The sequence below is a fragment of the Pygocentrus nattereri genome, chromosome 3 (genome assembly GCF_015220715.1).
Source record: "Pygocentrus nattereri isolate fPygNat1 chromosome 3, fPygNat1.pri, whole genome shotgun sequence".
In the NCBI taxonomy this organism is placed as follows: Eukaryota; Metazoa; Chordata; class Actinopteri; order Characiformes; family Serrasalmidae; genus Pygocentrus; species Pygocentrus nattereri.
In genome coordinates, this window is record NC_051213.1 from 31,307,984 (window position 1) to 31,329,753 (window position 21,770).

At 39.7% G+C, this 21,770-nt stretch overlaps 2 protein-coding genes across 5 annotated transcripts in view; one reads left to right on the forward strand and one right to left on the reverse strand.

Moving 5' to 3' along the window:
• The window catches only part of lama1 (laminin, alpha 1), a 57,182-nt gene extending 40,287 nt beyond the window's left edge, over window positions 1–16,895 (forward strand). The window contains exons 35-63 of the mRNA XM_017706831.2: window positions 29–140; window positions 407–563; window positions 939–1,149; window positions 1,303–1,419; window positions 2,093–2,256; window positions 2,484–2,622; window positions 2,814–2,916; window positions 3,198–3,314; window positions 3,882–4,064; window positions 4,383–4,537; window positions 4,709–4,852; window positions 4,941–5,074; window positions 5,221–5,368; window positions 5,989–6,113; window positions 6,339–6,489; window positions 6,605–6,749; window positions 6,886–7,027; window positions 7,203–7,317; window positions 7,844–8,011; window positions 8,687–8,838; window positions 9,445–9,627; window positions 10,227–10,416; window positions 11,967–12,073; window positions 13,783–13,972; window positions 14,110–14,262; window positions 15,087–15,240; window positions 15,495–15,628; window positions 15,927–16,143; window positions 16,517–16,895. Of these exons, the coding sequence (XP_017562320.2) occupies window positions 29–140; window positions 407–563; window positions 939–1,149; window positions 1,303–1,419; window positions 2,093–2,256; window positions 2,484–2,622; window positions 2,814–2,916; window positions 3,198–3,314; window positions 3,882–4,064; window positions 4,383–4,537; window positions 4,709–4,852; window positions 4,941–5,074; window positions 5,221–5,368; window positions 5,989–6,113; window positions 6,339–6,489; window positions 6,605–6,749; window positions 6,886–7,027; window positions 7,203–7,317; window positions 7,844–8,011; window positions 8,687–8,838; window positions 9,445–9,627; window positions 10,227–10,416; window positions 11,967–12,073; window positions 13,783–13,972; window positions 14,110–14,262; window positions 15,087–15,240; window positions 15,495–15,628; window positions 15,927–16,143; window positions 16,517–16,680 (4,374 nt within the window). The 3' untranslated portion in view covers window positions 16,681–16,895. The remainder of the gene's footprint in view (window positions 1–28; window positions 141–406; window positions 564–938; window positions 1,150–1,302; window positions 1,420–2,092; window positions 2,257–2,483; window positions 2,623–2,813; window positions 2,917–3,197; window positions 3,315–3,881; window positions 4,065–4,382; window positions 4,538–4,708; window positions 4,853–4,940; window positions 5,075–5,220; window positions 5,369–5,988; window positions 6,114–6,338; window positions 6,490–6,604; window positions 6,750–6,885; window positions 7,028–7,202; window positions 7,318–7,843; window positions 8,012–8,686; window positions 8,839–9,444; window positions 9,628–10,226; window positions 10,417–11,966; window positions 12,074–13,782; window positions 13,973–14,109; window positions 14,263–15,086; window positions 15,241–15,494; window positions 15,629–15,926; window positions 16,144–16,516) is intronic.
• Window positions 16,896–19,624: 2,729 nt separating this feature from the next.
• Window positions 19,625–21,770, reverse strand: part of arhgap28 (Rho GTPase activating protein 28) — a 40,009-nt gene continuing 37,863 nt past the window's right edge. For all 4 annotated transcript variants that reach the window (XM_017706833.2, XM_017706832.2, XM_017706834.2 and 1 more), the window contains exon 15: window positions 19,625–21,035. In XM_017706833.2, coding sequence (XP_017562322.1) covers window positions 20,944–21,035 — 92 coding nt within the window. In that variant the 3' untranslated portion in view covers window positions 19,625–20,943. The remainder of the gene's footprint in view (window positions 21,036–21,770) is intronic.

The following is a 21,770-nucleotide window of genomic DNA, read 5'->3' on the forward strand; positions in this document are numbered from 1 at the left end:
TCATGGTCTTCATTTTTTTTATTTCCAGGCCATAAATGTGTCTGCTGTTGGAAACAATGCCCTTCAGGCCTCTGAAGAAAGGCTTAATCAAGGAAAAGACCTTCTGGATCTGATTTCGAACATACACGCTGCCATCCAGGGTACATTTCATACCTTTACTTATATATTTATATCTATCTGTATATATCTTCTGTATTTTCTGTGTTATATTTCTACATAATTATATTTATATATTATACATAGTTTGCCAACTTTAAGCAGAGTCTTGATGATAGTATATTCTCTTTATTCTTGTCTGTTCTACTTTTTATGGAAACTTTGTATAGAAAATGATCAGCAGCCTCGGCAAGAACATCAGTGATTTTTAACATGAGACTTTCACTCTGCTTGATTCTGATTGGTCTAGTTGTGGAGGAGGAAGTGGGTAATCTCAATAAGACAATGTGGGAGGAGATAGAAGAAGGCAACAGCACTACCCTGCTAGAGCAGATGACTGCCATGTTGGAAAAGATGAGGGACATTGACCTGGCCAACAGCAACATCACTACTGAAGAAGAACTCAGGTAAGGCCTCTTAATTACCTTATACAACTGTTGTGACTGGTTGTTGTAACCAAAATCATACAATTTAATGCTTTTAGAGTATAATATAACTGCAAGATTATTTTAATAAAAATATTCTAATATTGGTAATACTATTGGTAATACACAATGATATCAGAATCATATCCCTCTTGGCAGAAATTTGCTTTTAATCCGCATCGAAAATATCGGCACCAGACAGATTTATATTTATATTTGACCTCAAACCAATATTCGATGATGTGTTTACTGCATTAGTAAATTAAATTAGTACTGTATCGGCACAGCCCAATTCCTATTTTGGTGCATGCCTAAATATTGTGTTTGAACCGATTAGATTGTTGAATATTTTTACAGTGACGCACTGGCTCTGCTCGAGAGCATACAGAAGGAGATGGTGGAGCCCTCTAATCGTATGGAGACCCTGAAGGAGAACATCTCTACAGCACTGAACAGACATAACCAACAGCTCCAAGAAGCCCGAGAGCTCTTGAACACAGCCAAAAGCCATAACAATCACACAGAGCATCTTCTGAAGAACATTCATACAAACATAGAGGAGTTCACGGTGAGAAATTCTCTCGGGTTGTGCTGTTTCGATAATTGTCTGCCTGTGTAGTTGTTCGTTCGAGTGAGATTCTAGAAGACAGGACAGATAAATGTATAGAACATTCAGGAATTTTAGTCATGTGAAATGAATAACACTTGAATTTTACCACAGGCCTTGAGGCACAATGTCAGCAGTCTGAACCAGTCAGTGGAGACCCACATGGAGGATGCTCAGGATCTGCTCACTGATGCATTTAACATTGCTGGAGACATTCACAACTTCACAGCGGTAAGATACACATGTCTATAAAACTTGATTGGAAACCTACCTATGTTCTTTATTTGTATATTCTTTTATATTTTTTGGCCCTCAGCTCACCACAAACATTGCACTTTGGCTCTGCCAAGACAAAATAATTGTGCGCCACTGACCTAAAAATAAATAAATGTATGTAAACCCTATTATATACAATTATTGTTACTTCAGTGAAACAACATCTCAAGTAGAAGTAAAGGTAGCCATGTAAAAAGAACTTAAGAAGTTAATCAGATCAAAAAACTGAAGTACCCTTACGTGCCCTACAAGACATTTTTTGTAACATGTGAGAACGCACAAAAGCATGTGGTCCATGTGCTGGAGCAACAGAACACAAAGAAATCAGACACAAAAAATGAATTAGTAACTCAGTGTGAATGACTAAAGTGGAACAGAGTAAAAAAGACAAATATACATGTATATTTAAATATGTTTAAATGTATTATCATTTGGCAATACTCAGAGAGTCACAAATCCATCAGTATTGTAACAGATTCAAGGTCACCAGTTAATACCGGGCTATGGTGTCTAGAGTGACAGTGGAGCCTGCCTTATGTAGGTGTATATAATGTTATATGATATATCTGATGTCAGTAAGGTCTTGCTGTGATGTGTCTGATCTTGATGTGTGTCTCTGGCGTATCAGAGGCTGGAGGAGACGAAAGACGAGCTGCTGCAGTGGAGTCCTACTCTGAGGAAGCATGTAGATTCTCTAGTGATGGAGCTGACCAAGACAGATGCTCTGCAGCTAGTCTACAGAGCGGAAGACCACGCCCAAGCCCTCAAAAAAGAGGCACAAGCAGTCTATAGGTTTGTGTTTCTGTGCACTTAGAAATGTAAAGCTGTAATATATTTTACTATGTAGTTTTCTTAATTATTCTTAATTAGTTATTATATCTTCCTCTGGAGTGCTGAGGAAAGGATACTGATTTATGTAAATATCCTCCTGCACATTATCTGTAAGAGACAGGATGTGTCTAAGCATCTATGAGAGTGTGACACAGTAGAGTGGTAGTGATGTGTTTTTTGCTGCACAGTACTCTGTCTGGGGTAAGAGAAGCATCGCAGAACGTCACCAGTGCCTCCCAGGTCAACTCCGACATCACCACTAACATCCAACAGGCTGAGGAACTGGCTCTTATAGCCAATCAGAATGCTAGTTCTGCCCTCAACCTGGTGAGTTAAACAAACTAACCCTTGCACTGTATAGTATTGCTTTATATTTTGTAAGACTGATTGAATTATCAGATTTTTATATTATTTTGAAATTTTAATAATATGTTTTTTTGGCAAATTACTTTGCTATGTGCTATCAGTATCATGTGCTTGAACTCATGCCTTGTTTTTCCTTCTTTAACACTAAAAAGACTCTACAGTCAGATGAGTCTTTAACTGAACTGGGCAAACGGGCACTTCAGAGAAGCTTCAAAATTCTTAATGAAAGTGCAGCTTTGAACAACTACGCTGAAGGTAAGTGGACAGACATGGATGCAGAAGCACATTTTCAGCTGCTGCCCATTACATTGTGTTAAACTGGTTAAATCATTAATGGATCAGTGAAAATGCTCCAGAATACTTGGAATAAAATCTCTGTACATTAACTCGCATTATAAGTCAAGAATGTTTTTGCCTGCTACTGTAATGTTACCATTTTGGAGATAATTCTTTTTTTACACAGCAACAATATTTTATAATAATGTAAATATGAATGAATCAATATTAATCTTCTTTTTGTATATCTCTGCCCACAGGGCTTGTACTTAATGTCAGTGATGTAAATAGCAGGCTCAGTGTGGTCAGAGCAAGTGTGGACAACTTTACCCAGCTGCTCCCTGAGACTCTGCATGTCCTGGGGAACCTGTCCACTGGTGGGTCTTCAACCACATCTCAAACACAGCAACTTCTTCTCCTGCCAGTTGCTATCCTCAACCCATTCCCCCAGCTGTAAATATGTTCACAGATAATTGTCATCTACTGTCACTAATGAAGGGTTCTACTTTTGGATTTTAAATTGAAATTATTGACCACAATTTTGACTTCATGTTTTGTTACTCTTTGCCAAACAAAACAGTGTCAGCCAGTAGCAGCACAGCAGCAACATTTTCAATTCAAATTGAATGGGCAGTGGGTTAATGACCAGTGTTGTCCAATGCATGAGAAAGTTGTAAATGTCTGTGCTTCCCCAGGCTAATGGGTCGTTCATTTTGAATGTTAAAAATGTAATTGAATTATGAAGTCAAAAAAATTACTATACCTCTACATTACTGATCATACAAAGTATTTAACTTTCTGATCAATATAAGCTGTGGTTTCTGCATCTTTTCTGTTTGTCTCCTTATTTTGCAAGACCCATATTACATCTAATATTAATCTAGAAATTGTTATTGTATGTATAATGTGTTGCTCAGTGTTTACAGTCAGAACTGTATCTACAGATGCCAAGGTGCAGGTTCTGGAGGTGAAGCAGCAAACAGAAAAGGCCAATGCCTCACTGCAGAAGGCTCTAGATCATCTGGATAACTACCGTGTGAAGCTGGAGGAGTCTTCCTCAGCCATTAGCTCAGCTAACAGCAGTGCCAGGACTGTTAACAGCATGGTCAAAGACTCAGAGCAGACTGGTAGGTTTCTTTATCCTTCTAGGGCTTGTATGTGGGCCTGAACTTTAACTGCTCACTTTCATAACTACATAACACACATTTCTTTTGTAGTAGTGCTTCACAGTAATGACTTAATAATAAGTCTTAAGATTAATAACTGGAAGACAAGCCTGCAGTTTAAGGTATTAACTGGTTTTCTCATTAATTCAATGAGCAAATCGTTCTGTGTACTTTCAAGGATATATTTTACAGTAGTTTTAGGCAATTGGAAAACAGCTTATAGAACTACAAAAGTCTTATTCACTGATATCTGTTGTCTTTATTCTAATGTCCTTTCAGCCAGTGCAGCTGAGTCTAAGCTAAAAGAAGCCCAGCTGAGGACAGAGAGACTTTTTGACAGGCTGAAACCTCTGAAGACGCTGGGAGAGAACTTGAGCAGGAACCTGTCTGAAATAAAGGAGCTGATAAACCAGGCCCGCAAGCAAGCAGCCTCGGTCAGTGCATCAGAGACATACATACAAAATATCCTCTCAATCCATGCTCTAATAATAGCATGGCCCAACTGTTGCATAATCAGTGGCTATACAATGTGATAAATGGTTCATTAATACTACCTTTCAGAATTTCAAACACTTATTCTGCTGTTGTGTCTTTCCTTGGTACAGATTAAAGTTGCTGTGTCAGCAGACCGGGATTGTGTGCGGGCATATAAACCAGAAGTGACCTCAAGCAACTTCAACACTCTCACCCTGACTGTAAAGACAACTGAACCAGGCAACCTGCTCTTCTACATGGGCAGTAGTTCCAGTGTAAGCTATTCTACCCTCATTAACCTTGATGTCAACTAAGTATGTAATCTTCGTTCACCTGTTAATTGACCTGTTATGTTGATATCAGGTGGATTTCATGGCGCTCGAGATGAGGCATGGCAAAGTGTCCTTCCTGTGGGACGCAGGCTCTGGACATGCTAAGCTGGAGTACCCCGACGTGCAGATAAACAACAACAAATGGCACAGGATTAATGCCACTCGGTGTGTCTCAAACTTTACAGTCTTAGATTAGTAAAAACATTATTCTTCAACCAACTACAAATTACATGGTCCAACATTTATGTGAAAAAGATTTACAGCTTGAAATGATAAAACTTTTGTTTGCTTATTGTGTTGTCATTTGGTAGATTTGGAAAGCAGGGCTCCCTTACTGTTCAACAATTGGACTCGGAGCCAATGCCAACAGTGAAGACCACAGCCCCGGGCTCAGCCACAGTCATGGAGGTCAGCAAGTCCACCTGGGTGTTCGTGGGAGGCCTGGGTGGACAGGTTAAGGTAAGCTGAATGGTTGCATGATAGGGAAATGAATTGTGTTTATATTGCTGCATGTTGCAGTATGCCTAATACTTGGGGCCTGACCGAAATGAAAATACTAATATTGATTTTAAGAGACTAAAAATATCAGCTGCTATAATTTTATAATTAATATTTAATTACTTGATTTATATTCATAATTTCCCTTTATATAAAACTTTTGTGTGAGTATGTGTGTCTTCATGCTAAAGGTTAGGTTTGGATGCAACATACATATAATATTTCTAATATATTACGATCACACTACAATTATACTGGCTATTTTTGTGATAAAATTAAAGACTAGCCCACATTACTTTGACCAAAATGATTCATAATTGTTGGATACCTTAATTAATTGTTTGGTGAAGGCCCTGATTTATACACCCGCAAAAACACATCTCAGACTTGGAATAAGGACCAGTTAAGATACTTTCAGCAATGCATATTTACATGTTGCAAGCATTGTCGACATCAATACTGGTAAATATTGCGATAATGAATAGCACACGATATATTGTGCCATCCTAGTTTGGTTTGCTGAGACAGGATCATCTGGGCTTTGTACTCAGTAGACTTATGTTTGTTCCATTTCTTCCCAGAAATCCCCAGCAGTTAAGATGTCTCACTTCAAAGGGTGTATGGGTGAAGCCTCTCTGAATGAGAAGAACATCGGCCTGTGGAACTACGCTGAAAGAGAGGGAGGGTGTGGAGGTTGCTTTATGAGGTAATGTCTAAAAATCCACCATTATGTTGGGATTATGTGACTGTATGTAATACCAGTTCAGTGAATTAAACTGTATAAAAGTCTCTGTCATTAAATAGGCTCTGAAAGATTATATTTAACTGAAATACATATGTATGTCCCCTGATGTCAACCAATTTAATGTATTTTAATTTCCAAAATATTTACTAAATCCTCTCCATGCATGTGGTTGTGTTGTGGCTATAGGCCACTGATGGAGGAGACTTCATTCTACTTCGATGGCAGTGGATATTCAGTAGTGGAGAAGTCTCTGCGCTCCATCTCCACAAGTGTTGTCATGTTCTTCAAAACACTCTCACCCAACGGACTTCTGCTCTATCTGGCCTCCAATGGCACCGTATGCTACCTCTAATCTTGCCTTTCTGCTATTATTACTGTTTATATTCTTATCAAGAGTATAATATTATATGATAACAGTCATATTAATATTTTAAAACATTGTGTTTTTGAAGAGAGACTTCTTATCCATTGAGCTGGTGGAGGGCAGAGTGCACCTGACCTTTGAATTGGGCTCTGGACCTCTCACGCTGACCTCTACCAAAACTTACAACACAGGAACCTGGTACAAAATTGCTCTGCAACGCAACAAGCGCAAAGGTGGGCTTTGTTTTTCAATAAACCATATAATTTTGTTAAAGCACTGCTGTAAAAGCACCACACTATCACATTGAGAATGCAGATCAACTGCAGAGTTAATCGTTTCTATAACAGAGGTGTTAAATGCATTTTGCAGGCTACCTAGCTGTGATGGTTGCTGATAACCCCTCAGAGAGAGAAGTGATGGAGGCAGAGTCTCCTGGAACTGCCTCAGATCTGAACCGTTCGGATCTGGATCCCATTTACATCGGTGGATTACCTGCATCTAGACCAATCAGGTACTGCCGGCCTGAATGAAAACATATAAATCAGCTTTAAAGAAAGTTTTTTCTGACTCTTTGTCACAAAATACACATCGAAGCTTTACAACAAATGTTTTTTTTAAAATATATATTATGTAACTATGAGTTTTTTGAGTCATTAAACAAGCTTATATCTTTTCTTCCCCTTCAGGAGGCAGGTTGTTGCACGCTCCTATGTGGGCTGCATTAAGAATGTGGAGATTGCACGCACAAACTTTGACCTGCTGAAGGAGTCCTATGGCGTGAAGAAAGGATGTATCCTAAAGGTAGGAAGCAAGATGGAGTGTGAAAATGGCATAGCTGACTCTCTAGCTCTGTGTTTCACAGTCCCAGATTAGGTTGATTGGCGCTGTAACATGTCATGTTCAGCTCATCGGCTTGGAAATGCTGACCTGGAGTGCTGTTCATCCACAGTACCAGTATTTGCCACAGGAGGGCAGTCACTTGCTGTTTATTGAGGTGTTGCAATCTATTGTTGCAATCTGTCTAATATATTACCCTTCTTTTGTAGGTGCCACCATATTCTGGACTGGGAAAAATATATTTTCTGCACCTAATTCAGTGATGCATACAGCATTTTTACATGAATAAAATGCATTATGTCAATACAAGCAAATGATCTGAAAGATGAAATTGTGGAAATACAGAAAATTGTTGTAGTATAAAGTTTAATGTGTCACTATGTTCTTACTGTCATTCCTAAATGAAAGTTTAGAAATCTGCTTAATGTAACTGAGGCCAGAGGCATGTTTGGCTCTAAATTGGTAACACATGGGTCTTTGTGTGCTGCAGCCCATCCGTAGTGTGTCCGTGCTGGGTGGGGGATACATACAGATGCCTGCCGTCACTGTGGGTCCTCAGACAGAAATCATCAGCAGCTTCTCCAGCAGAAACAGCAGCGGTCTCATCCTGGCAGGCCTTAACTCACCCTCTGGACGCAAACGCCGCCATACACAGCAGGTACCACCACACCTCATCTCACCATATGTCTCCAGTTTAAACCCACTGACTTCAAAACACTAGTGCTGAAGAGATCACAACTTCATGTAAAGCTCTCACAAGAATATATCATTGATGTCTATATAGCATTATCTCTGAATAGTATCTGTCTAATTTCATTTTAATTTCTGTTGTTTTTTCCAATTTGTTCAGCTAATAATAGTAATTGTGGATCAAAATGTGCAGAAGCATGTTCTCACTTAGAAAATCAGCAAAACACAATTTGACCAGGGGTGCCCAAACTTGTGCTTACCACTATATTTGTAGCATACATCACATTTATCACAATGTCTTCTTGGCAGTGAGGTTTTGCCTACTGTTAAAAGCAAACACTGAACACCTTTTTCCCCCACAGGTTAGTGCTGACATCCCATTGTATGGAGTACAGTATTATTCCCAAGGCAGACTTTAATCAGCTGCAGTTTTTGCAAAGAAAAATGACAAATATCTAAACAGATTTATATTTAACATGTTAAAACAAAGAAAAAACAGGCTCATTTATTGAAAACATTTTAGAAAGCTAAGTGTCTCCAGACTTTTGACAGGCAGCGCATGTGTCGTCTTTTCGTAACTGTTACATATTCTGGTTGAGTGGCAAGATGAAGAAATTGCCTTAACACTCTCATTTTCTCACAGTCCTTCCTGGTTGTTGTGCTGGCGTCAGGCCGGGTAGAAGTCCACGTGAGCATGGCAGAAGGAGGAGGTGTGCACAAGGCAGTTATCAAATCACGGAACGGCACATTCAGTGATGGACAGGAGCACTCCCTCATCCTGCAGAGGAACAAGAGGTCTGACCACGCTCATCGTGCTGCTTATGCTGTCCACTGCAAATACACCAGATTTAGACTTTTTTACTCTTAGATGTGTAAAGGCATCATAGTGCTTATGCTATGCATGACTTTACTACTACATAATTCTAGAATTATAATTAGATAATTGCATCTTTTATTACTTGGTTATGTAATTAGTTACATTTACTTTCTTTGTGTGTTCAGTATCAGCAGATTTGAATCTGCATTTCTGACTTCTTTCCATTTGTTTCAGTGCCAAACAGTAACAAAAACAAGCTTTTCCTGCAAAACAAGAGGATACAAACAATAACCTTTCACAAAAGTCAAATAAATAAAAATCTTTTTCTCTTCTGCTCACAAATAATTGGAAGAGTAAACATTTTAGTATCAAAAGTAAGCTACAGCTACAGTACTGTGCAAAAGGCACTCATGAAAAATGCTTCCAACTATTTATCTCAGTATAGTGAGGAATATATTGCTCATTTGTTTGTTTTGTTTATTGTAATATTACTGTTTTTTGAACAAATAATTGCTTATACTTTATATATATCCTTATATCGTGATTGTTTATTTTGTTTGTATACGTTGTATGTGTTATTACAGAACATTAACAGTGTACGTGGATGAGGAACAGCAGGAAACAGTACGCCTGGGCTCTGGTGCAGAGAAGGTTTTCACTCTGAGTAACTTCTACATCGGTGGGGTTCCAGCAGGAGAGACCACCGCATTGCTTGCCTCCACCACCTCATTCTATGGCTGCATAAGGAACTTGGCTGTGGACAACATGTGAGTTCAGAAACCATGTTGGGTTCTGAAACCTCCTGCACCTTTACTTGCACCTAAACACAAATTAGAGAAACGCAGAATTAAAGCTACTAAATGAACATATTATGTATATTTTTGTATATAGTCACTGTCCTGAGAAACACTTATGTCTATGATATGGAGCATTTAGGAGAAGAATAAACTAGTGTAAATGAATATCTATTGTAGTGACAATAAGGTTACAGGATTTCCACATGACAGAAACAGTAATATCATTTGATCAGTGTAATACAGATATGCAGAATGAAAAACTAGGGAAGGCAGATACTGAGTATTTCCTTAGGAATTCATGTGTCAGATTTTTGTCGTGCTGAACTGATGAAACATGCACAAAGAGGAATTCTCTGATTATCCATAATAGGAACTACAGTCTACCATATAAGGCACACTGATTTATGTGCAGTTAACCAAACCCAGCTGAAGCTGCTGGATTACATTCTTTACATTCCACTGTGTCTCTTCAAAACGGGACTTACCTGAGCAGTATGGAAAGTTTCCCTCAAGGTACGTGTTTAAGCAGTGACAGCCAGTCCCTTCAGTAGTGCTTGTGCATCCTGCAGGCTGTTAGACCTTTCGAGTGCAGTGAGGTATGAGCGAGTGGACATGGACAGCTGCCTGCTGGAGGAGCGGCCCAGGCGAATTCTTCTGCCAGACGAGGGCAATGTAGAGGCAGAGCCCACTGCTGATCCCAGCCAGCCGCCATTATCACCCCCCACTGAGCTCAATGCTGTCACACCCGGAGCGTCCACTGTGAGCGCACAATCACCCACACATACAAAACCACACTCTCAGCACAGAATGCATACTATTTGAACAGATTCAGTGGTACCACACACCATAGCATTAACAGTACTGTGCACATTTCTTCTGAGCACTGATCAGGCTATTTATCTGGGCAGGAAGCATTTCACATTTGAGAAAACTCTAACATTAGAGTAAATGCAAATCACATTGTGATATGTTTGTGATTGTGTTAGCTTAGCTGTTTTCAAAGATCTCATCAAAGAACTGCAGTACAGTTCATCGCCTGCTTCAGCTCATCGATCCTTCATTAAATCCACACAATGACTGAAGTGCAGTGAGAAGTTCGGCACCAAACCTGTGTTCGTTTAATTGTATTCTTCTCAACATATCCATAACTTTTTTAAAAACAAAAGAAGTTACTTTTTATTGTATTCATGTTTATTTGTATTAATCCCAACATTACAGTGTTTCTACTTTCAAAAGCACAGTTGTTGCTAACATCAGTAGTTTTTAAGTCTCCATGGCTGCCTAAGATTTTTGCACAGTACTGTATATCATGTTTCATCTCTGGGAAAGTGTTAGTCTCACCTGAAAACAAGTTTGTCAATTGTCTGATGCTTTCAATTTAAAAAGACAACAGTTAAACTTGTTGCTGCAATGAAAGAAAAGTGCTTAAAGCAAACCTGAGAGCAGCTTGTCATGCTGAAAACATCAGTTGTCAGATGAGTTATGAATCAAAGCCTTAATATAGAATAGAAACTTTACATTTCGTTAAATACTAAATGTTTCCTGTCTGCCTGTTTTTTGTCCATATCAGTCTGTAATGTGCTGTTTTCCACCATAAAAACCCATAAACTTAGCTGTGATAGTTATTGATAATTAGGCGATCAATAAAAATCTCTATAGTGACGATTTAAATATTTAAAATGCGTTAATAACATATACAGAAGTGATTTCTTTTTTCCAAATAAGCCATGTGATTAATGTTGTATAGTAAATTGTATGCCATCAGGGTACATATCACTGGTGTCGGAAGAAAACCTTGTCTCCAAAATAATAAGTTTACAGGAGAAGGGAAATCATACTTTACTTTTAAGTCAATGGAACCAGACTTTTCCCAAATCATTTAAGGTAATTTGTTTTAGGCCGTTCATCATGAAATTTACATACAATTTAAGGGCAACAGGCCTTTTCAAACCATGTAAAACATTTTAAAAACGCAAAAATGGAGATACAAGGTTTAATTCCGACAACAGCGATATATAGTTTGAAGAAATTGTCATACATGCATAATGAATGAAATTTTTAGATATTTAGTCATACTACTGTGCTGATGTCAGAACAGAATATATCGTGGCTGTGCATGATGCATAATGAAAGGAAGTCTCACAAACCCGCAGCTTACTATATTTAGCACTGCCCTGTGTACAGAAACACATCTCAGGTATGTAGCCAGTGCACAGAATGCTTTAAATGCCACTGTGCTTTGTCAAAACAAGACTTTTGGCTCAACGTGACTATGATAAGAATGCTGTTATTCTATTTCACTTCCTTAGTGTGTTGCCATGGACCACATAGAAAGTATCCCAGATGCCCACCAGTTTGGACTCTCCAGAAACAGTCACATGATCATCAGCTTCAGGAATAAGACTGTCAGATCAAGGTAGGCACTGAAGCCCCTCAATAGACTCAAGAACTGATTCTTATATCAGAAAGTGTCCTGTTCCACCACATTTAAAAATGTTTATCCTAGCACACATCTGCATTTGTAGCATGTATTCACAGAAACTGAAGAGTGCTTGAAGTTGTAGGACAAGCAGAAGTGCCAGATTAGTTGTCAGATCACTTGTTTTGCTTGCTAAAAAGCCTTGTGAAGATTCCTGCTCAAAGCCCAGAGTTCATTCTCTTCTCTTTCACAGTTTGTGCTGTATGCTCGCATTCCCTTTCATTTTTAATCCCCTTTATTCACTCATCCTGAAAAGCTAGCATAGGACCCTGTAGTATTCATGAGAATTTAGGAGTGGAGCAGGTCGGTGCTGGAGAGCATGACCTCATATTCCCAGAGCAGCACGTCTGTTCAGTTATACATTATTCATGAGTCCTGGGCCGAGGCCCGCTTACACAGCCGCTCCTCTACCTCTGTCATTAACAAACATGCAGATTCACTGCTTCCACCCATGGGTGGATACATCCATACTGTGCCATAACATAAGGAAAAGCATTAGCCTATTAGCCAGAAATGGAATCATAGTTTATTAGCTTCATTAAAGTATTTCTTATAACACACCACACTACATCATTTCATAATACTCAATGTTTTTCGGCACACACATTTTCTTTGAGTGTTCATTTAGTCAGAAAAACGTGCAAGGTGATAAAAAATGGCCTCCCCACATCTAAATGAATATGAAAAAATTATTATACATACAATTTATTATTTCTTCACTTAATTCATGAATTAGATGTGTGTATATTACTTTGAGGTAATATCTTCACACGCACACGTCATGAATTTATATGGATGATTTCAATTCCAGTTTAACCTGAGCACTGTGAGTGCTGTATAAGCACATAAAACACACTAGTGCATTTGCACGTTCCAGTTGGTTTCTGTTAGCCTTACTTATTCTTTAATGGGCCAAACTGACATTTTTAACTCTTAAACAGCATCAGTAGCCAATTTTTGTAGTGTGAATCAAATAAGGTGTTCCAGTGAACGTAAGGCAGCACAAAAAGTAACATAATTGTGCTACAGCGTTTTGGTGTAACCAAAGCATTCAGTGCAAATACAGTGCAAATGCGCTTAGGCCAAAATCAAAATAATAAATTGTGAAAGAAAAACATTTTGAGTGAAAACACACTGATTCTAGTCTTGGCTAATTCAAAGAGAAAGTTTGGTATACAGCATGGTGGGCAGACAGAAGAAGCTTAGACAACTTGATGTTTGCACCCATAATGCAGCTTGATTTTGATGTGGCAGGCAAGAGTACAAAAGAGAAACGGTGTTCTTATTTCCATAAGGGAATTATGCTCTTTAAACCTTTTGTTGTAGACAGTTGTAGCCTGCTTTAGAATCCCATCTGAGGTTATGAATCAGGACCCAAACCTGGATGATGGCAGCTAACACTCCCACACTGTATCATCCCATCTGCTTCTGGGTTCACATGACCTTTAAACATCAACATCACATACTTGAGATTGCAACTAAAATCATTATTTGCTGGTTTACGAGCAAAATACAGCCCAGCTAAGCATGAGCAAAGTATCATGGGAACCAAAGTGTGCTCTGACGCCACAATATATTTGCATACTTGACTGTCGGTACTTCAGTATATTAACAGGGCCTATGTTCTCTTTCTGTTTTCTCTCCAGTTTTACAGTTGAGCTGTCCATCCGGACGCTCGCTACCAGCGGGATCCTGTTCTACATGGCTAATGCTAACCAGCAGGACTACGCAGTGCTGCAACTGCAGGGTGGACGGCTGCTCTTCTCCTGTGACCTGGGCAAAGGCCCTGCCATCACCACCTCGCGCACGCAGATCAGCGATGGACAGTGGCACACTGTGAGTGAGCTCCTCACATATATGACACTTACTTACATCTGTTTGGTCAGCATTGCAGATTCATACAATACTTAAGTCACTCCTAGTTGAATTTTCCTGTGTTATATATTCTCATTGTCTTTGTGTTGGTGTTGCAGGTCAGGACAGACTTCAGTAAGAAGAGCACACTGATCAGTGTTGATGGAGTAGACTCTGAGCGCACTCCAATTAAAGGCCACACTCTCGATGTGGAGGGGAAGCTGTACCTGGGTGGACTGCCCAAGGGCTACATAGCCAAGAGGATTGGAAACGTTAGTGTTTTTCTTTTCTTGAAAATAAATGAAACCACCCTCGCCCCGAACATTTCTGAGACATCTCATTATTAAAGGGACTCTCTAAGCAGAGCAAAAAACCCTTCTGATTATGTATCAAAAGGTGGAAGGGAATTTTGTAAAAGTACAGCAGTGTTTGAGCTGAATTCGAAGGGCAGGCTGTTTGCAATGTGTTCCTGTGTGAAGAGCTAGTTAGCAGTAATCTAGCGTCTGCATTCACCGGTTATTGGACAAAAAACAGGCATCAAGCACACTGAAGGCAGCATAGGTCTGTGCATGTGCTTGTATCCCTTCAGTTCTTGTATGGCCCCAAAAAGTCTACCATACAGCAGTTGTAGTTTTTCAAAAAGTCCTCCTGTCTTTTCACACATCATCAGATGGGGGTTTTCTTAGCTTGACAGAAGTGCCCTTTTAACACTTACATCTTCCTCGTAACTCAAAGTTATCAGATTAACTAGGAAACTGTTGACTCTCTGTGTGAATTGAGAAAGTTGAGACTGTGTTGAACTGCTAGCGAGCAATGAGGGGTGAAATTGGAGGGATAAGTTGTATATATGACTTCTGTGAAAAGGGTAGCCTTTATGTTTGTGTTTATGATTATGGACTTTTGATTATTAATATCATCAGATTTGGGCTTTGTTAGAAAGTAATACGATACCTTTTGTCCTGTGTAGACTGATTTTGTATTGAAATTAATGGTCTGTAAAAATAACCAGGCCACATACTTTATATGCTCTTTTTCTGCACCACACAGTATACTCACTATAGCACTGATCTCCATCTGGCCTGTGTGTGTATTGCAGGTGACCCACAGCATGGCTGGCTGTATGCAGAAGATAAAGTTGAACAGTGCTGAGCTCAGTCTGCAGAACGCAGCTTCATCCCACCAGACAGACACCTGCTTCAGCTCCGTTCAGGAGGGCTCCTTCTTCAACGGCTCAGGATACGCTACTTTCAGTCAGTATTACACAGTCACCTCTAAGACTTTAACCTAATCTGTTAGCCCTTTAAACTCTAAGAACTGGTTCAGATGTCCACTGCTCATTCTCATAATACCTGATTAGTTCCACAATAGATACTGGATAAGCCTTAATAACTAAAAAATAACATTAATACCACTTTTTCCATTAAAAGGGTTTGCCCAACAGCTATTTTTCATTATGATAGTAGTGCTAGGAGGTCTTTAACGGTTTCTGTGTCCATCTCTGCAGTGAAAGAGGGCTATTACGTAGGCTCTGATGTGACAGTGAGTTTGGAGTTTCGCTCCACAGCGCTGGACGGAGTTCTGCTGGGGGTGAGCAGCACAAGGGTGGATGCCATTGGACTGGAGCTGCTCAATGGCCAGGTGAGAACACCATCATCAAGATCCCAAATTCTGTATTTTTCTTCATTTTTCTTTCGAGATGCCCGTCTGCATGAGGTTTTATGTACCAAATGTCATAATCCATGTTACATGACCACCTTCCAGTCTCTCTTTGTCACTTACAATTAGTCAGTCTAAATCTTTACAGTTAACCCAATCAAACGACCTCTGGCTGCCCTATACTGTGCCTCGTTCACGTGTCCTTGATTTGGGTCTTAGCCTAGTTGTAGGTTGTGTGTCTGCTCAGTAACGTTACCGTGACTGCGCTCTCTCTCTCCAGGTGGTATTTAATGTGAACAACGGTGCTGGACGCTTCTCGGCCGTGTCCAGGAGCAGGGGGCTGCTGTGCGATGGCCGCTGGCACACCCTGGTGGCTAAAAAGCTGAAACACAGTCTTAGTCTGACCGTGGACGGCTTGACCGTCAGTACAGAGAACCCACACTCTTCATCCACCTCTGCCGAAACCAAGAACCCCATCTATGTTGGTGGATATCCAGGTACAGCCATCACTGCCTGCTATTTGTTTTATGACAGTTCAAGGCATATTAATGTGTAAATCTGTCGTTGCAAAACCAAAACTTTATAGGAACCCGAAAAACTGATTTTCATATGTTAATGTAAAAAAATGAATTAAAAAAATATATATTTTAACTCGGTTCTTTACTCATTAAATGTTCATATGTTTTAAAAAAGTTATGAGGTTTTGATAGAACAGCAACAAAATACTTTGTAGTTCTCATATTATGGAAGTCCTGTAATATTAATCATTTCAATAGTACTCCATAAAAACTCCATTCTATTCCATTCAAACGTACAGTTTTTCCAGTTGGAACAAAATCATTGATTGCTCTCTTCTCTTTCTGCACACAGCTGATGTGAAGCAGAGCTGTCTGAGCTCCAGAACATCGTTCCGCGGCTGCATGCGTAACCTACGCTTCTCTAAAGGTCATATTACAGACGTCTTAGACTTTGCATCAGCCTTCGCCCGGCCAGGTGTCTCGCCACACTCCTGCCCAGCCGCTCCTGCTGCCTGACCTGCTCTAGAACATTCCACACTCTCTCTCCTCATGTAATGATTGTATAAAAAGAAAATGTACTTAATTTTTAATATTTTTTAAAAATTAATTTTTAAAATTTGTATTTGTGAAACTGATGCCTCCGATTCCTGAGGCTCCTTAAAAATGTTTACTCAAATGTGTCACTACTCACTTGTTTCTTAATGAAATGCAATAAAGTGCTCAGGAAATTACATTCCTTACTCTGTTCAGTTCATTTCAAGTTTTACTGTGAAAACATTGTCAAATGATGGTGTCTGAAGAACAAAAATGAAACTGTGATTATACTGACCAAGATACTAAGATGTCTGGTAGCCAAAGAGGCTTTCTTTAAGTAGACATTTCACTTTTGTTTATGCTCCTCTTTCTTTAGGGAAAACTCTGACTAATAGTGCATCTTCAAAGTGAGTCCAGCTAATAGCTTCTCTATGCTGCTAGTGCTGGAAGTATTAGAACAGATTTTAATCATTTTTAGTTTTGACTCAGAGGTGATTAGAGAGTAAACTGTAAAATGTAACAGAAATTTTACGCTACAGAAGATTTTGTCTTCCTTGTGATATACAACCAAAATTCCAGTGAAGTTGGGATGTTGTGTAAAACATAAATAAAAACAGAATATGATGATTTGCAAATCCTTTTCAACCTATATTCAATTGAATACACTACAAAGACAAGATATTTAATGTTCAAATGGATAAACTTTATTGCATTTTGCAAACATTCACTCATTTTGAATTGTTGCCTGCAACACGTTCCAAAGAAGTTGGGACAGGGGCATGTTTACCACTGTGTTACATCACCTTTCCTTTTAACAGCACTCAATAAGCATTTGGGAACTGAGGACACTAATTGTTGAAGCTTTGTAGGTGGAATTCTTTCCCATTCTTGCTTGATGTACAACTTCAGTTGCTCAACAGTCCGGGGTCTCCGTTGTCGTATTTTGCGCTTCATAACGCGCCACACATTTTCAATGTGAGAGGTCTGGACTGCAGGCAGGCCAGTCTAGTACCCGCACTCTTTTACTACGAAGCCACGCTGTTGTAACACGTGCAGAATGTGACTTGGCGTTGTCTTGCTGAAACAAGCAGGACGTCCCTGAAAAAGACGTTGCTTAGATGGCAGCATATGTTGCTCCAAAACCTGTATGTACCTTTCAGCATTAATGGTGCCTTCACAGATGTGCAAGTTACCCATGCCATGAGCACTAACACACCCCCACACCATCAGAGATGCTGGCTTTTGAACTTTGTGCTGATAACAATCCGGACAGTCCTTTTCCTCTTTGGCCCGGAGGACACGACGTCCATGATTTCCACAAACAGTTTGAAATGTGGACTCGTCAGACCACAGGACACTTTTCCACTTTGCATCAGTCCATCTCAGATGAGCTCGGGCCCAGAGAAGCCGGCGGCGTTTCTGGGTGTTGTTGACATCTGGCTTTCACTTTGCATGACAGAGTTTTAACTTGCATTTGTAGATGGAGCAACGAACTGTGTTCACTGACAGTGGTTTTCTGAAGTGTTCCTGAGCCCATGTGGTAATATCCGTTACAGAATGATGTCGGTTTTTAATGCAGTGCCACCTGAGGGATCGAAGGTCACAGGCATTCACTGTTGGTTTTCTGCCTTGCTGCTTACTTACAGAGATTTCTCCAGATTCTAGAATCTTTTGATGATATTATGGACTGTAGATGATGAAACCCCTGCAATTGCACGTTGAGAAACATTGTTCTCAACAATGTTGTTCACAAAGTGATGAACCTCACCCCATCCTTGCTTGTGAACGACTGAGCCTTTCAGGGATGCTCCCTTTATACCCAATCATGACACTCACCTGTTTCCAATTAACCTGCTCACCTGTGGAATGTTCCAAACAGGTGTTTTTTGAGCATTCCTCAACTTTCCCAGTCTTTTGTTGCCCCTGTCCCAACTTCTTTGGAATGTGTTGCAGGCATGAAATTCAAAATGAGTGAATATTTGTAAAAAACAAAGTTTATCAGTTTGAACATTAAATATCTTGTCTTTGTAGTCAACTTAATTGGAATTGGGGTTGTATAAAGATCATATACTACATCCATCCATCCATTTTCCAAGTTGCTTCTCCCTCAGGGTTGCGGGGTGTGGTGGGGGGTTGTGCTGGAGCCTATCCCAGCGGTCATTGGGCAGAAGGCAGAATACACACTGGACAGGTCGCCAGTCATATACACAACATAAGAAACTAAATACTTTTTGATCAATAACTTCTATCAATAGGAGGTATAAGTAATAGAAATTATCCTTCTATTTTTGTTAAAAGGGCATTCCACTTTTTTTTTAATTCCTGCATTCAGTCGTTGAGATGTAAACAGTTGTTCAGAGTATTCTGATGTGAAAAGGTGCATTGCAGAGACGCTTTCCTACAAGGTTTTCTTTACAACAGTGGTGATGGGAACCAGGGCTCATATTATCTACAAGTATATCTATTACATAAAAAATAAAATTATTTACTACACAAAATGACCAATGAACCTGCGGGTGGCTTCTGAGTTTCAATATGTAAATGTTGATAATGGCAAAATAGTGGTAAATTCAAAAAAGTACATTTTCCTTGGACATATTTTGCCTGACAGTGCCCTGCATGTAGCTTTCCAACATAAATATATTAAAAAGTAAACTATAAAACAAGATCTCATCAGGCAAATATAGTTAACCAATTTGTGCAATAAATGTCTGAGGCAGCTCTTCAGTAGTCTGATTTACCATCACAGACACTGTGAACTATGAAGTTTCTCTACAATGACACGCTTCACATGAAATTACTTTATCTCAACCATATAATCACAAGTAAATTGTGAAAAAAATTCCCCTTTGATTTGATGCAGTGTTATCTACAGTGATTTACTGTAATACCTCTCTTGCACAGCAGAAAAAGACAAGTCACCAGGTTGGCAGGGTCATAATAATGTTAATACAAAACAAAATAAAAATCATTTGTATGGAACACACAGAGTACAATACACATAACAGTTTACAAAAAAAAGTCAATGCTTACACTGTTTTCTGACATAGTACAAAAAAGAACAGTTACAGGTGCAATTACTTCCTCCGTTTTAAATTCAGAACAATACTTAACTACAAAAGCAACAGTGATCATAGCGTTGGCAATCAGTGGAGATGTAGTTTGGATGCAGACTGAGCCTGATCTTGGACCAAACTCTACATAGGGCTTCCTTTTTTAACCTGGCTCTAGGTTTAGCAGGAAACTGAGCTCACAGAGTAAAGTAATACCAGTCCTTATCAGTTCATTCAGGCAAACCCAGGCCAGCCACAGTGATCCAAACGCTCCGGCGCAGAAACCCAACTCCTCACATGATAAGAGCCTGTTTGGCTGCCTCGAGTTGCCAAGTGGTCAAGAGTGTTTCATTTGTACTGTAAATCCACAGGTTACTGTGCAACAAGTTTTAATGTAGTGCCTAGAACATCTTGTGTACAGTCTCCACTGCCTTCGCATGTGCGTAATCCAGTTTCTATCTCATGCAGCCACTCAGTCCACATCAGCACGTTTTAACTTGGCAATAAATGTTCACTTGCCTTTCACCAGGAGGTAATGACAGTAATAATAATCATTATATGACCATCTTTATACTGTACCTAAACATGTCATATATTCAGATGGCTTCATTTTAAGCATGCAGCATATGCAAATAATACAAAACCACTCATGGTTTACATGGTAAAATCACAAGACAGCAGGATAAATTAGTTGTATAAATATTATATGTACATGCTTTTTTTTTTGAGGCCTTGTAGGCAAAGGGAAAACATGCTTCCACAGAAGCCTTAAACCATTAAAGGCCTCTGTAGATAAGAGCACACGTTTTTTGGCAACAAAACAATCCCAATGGCCAGCATTGCGTTGTGTTGATCATGTGTGACGCAAGCCTTGGAGAAAAACAAACGATAAAGGCCCCCTTTTCAGAGAGAGCTGCAGTCTGGAATCCAGATTTCTACTCTAAGGTTTACATATTTTGGAAGGATAAGTCACAATCCTTCTAAAACCTTTTGAGAAGGGGAAAACAAGCATCGGTTGAGGATCTCAGTAAATTCTCAGGCTCCACCGCTGAGAACTTGTTTTAAGTGTTGTGGAAAAAGCTACGCCATATACATCATTTTCGCCATTCTCATAAGCCTTGTACTGGGATGACCACAAAGGAGCCGCAGCTGTGGGATCCTTAGCTGACCTCGTGCTATAGTCCATACATCCTCAGGTTGTTCTGGACTTTAAGATCCATTCGCAGTGGGGATTCACACGGTACACCTCCAGTAAGTGAGTGTCTGGATGAAGACAGCGCTCACCTGGGTAGAAACAAAAACAAGTCATCCAGAGTCAATACATCATGATGTTACAGCAATGTATGACAAATAAGTGATTAAGATTAAGTGACCCTTATTAGGGTCCCACAATGGGGAAATTTCAACTCCGCATTTAACCCATCCGTGAAGTGAAACACCACATACACACTAGTGAGCACACACACACTAGGGGGCAGTGAGCACACTTGCCCGGAGCAGAGTGGGCAGCCCAATTCGCAGCGCCCGGGAAGCAGTTGGGGGTTAGGCGTCTTGCTCAAGGACACCTCAGTCATGTGCTGTTGGCTCTGGGGATCGAACCGGCGACCTTCCAGTCACAAAGCTGGGTCCCTAACCTCCAGCCCATGACTGCCCCAAATTGGGACAGCGATACAGTTATTAATAGATTTACTTATCAGATTCACATGCAACCTCTCCAAAATGGTGATTTTTACACAAAATTTGAAAGTCCAAAACCACCTTTCATTTATAAAAGCTCAATTCAAAATGGCCAATAAGTACCAGTTATTCATTTTTCAAGAAACATTTCTGAAGAAATTACATACAAGATAATACCCTTGCATAAGGAAAGGGGAAAATCAAAGAAATTAAATGAAAAAACAAGGGTTTCCAAAACTGAAATTCAAAAGAATTATTGAAAGATAGGACTCCTAACAACTGTGCAAGAGCAGGTAGACCACCAACACTGTCACCATCAGATTAACAGCACTTAAAACTTTC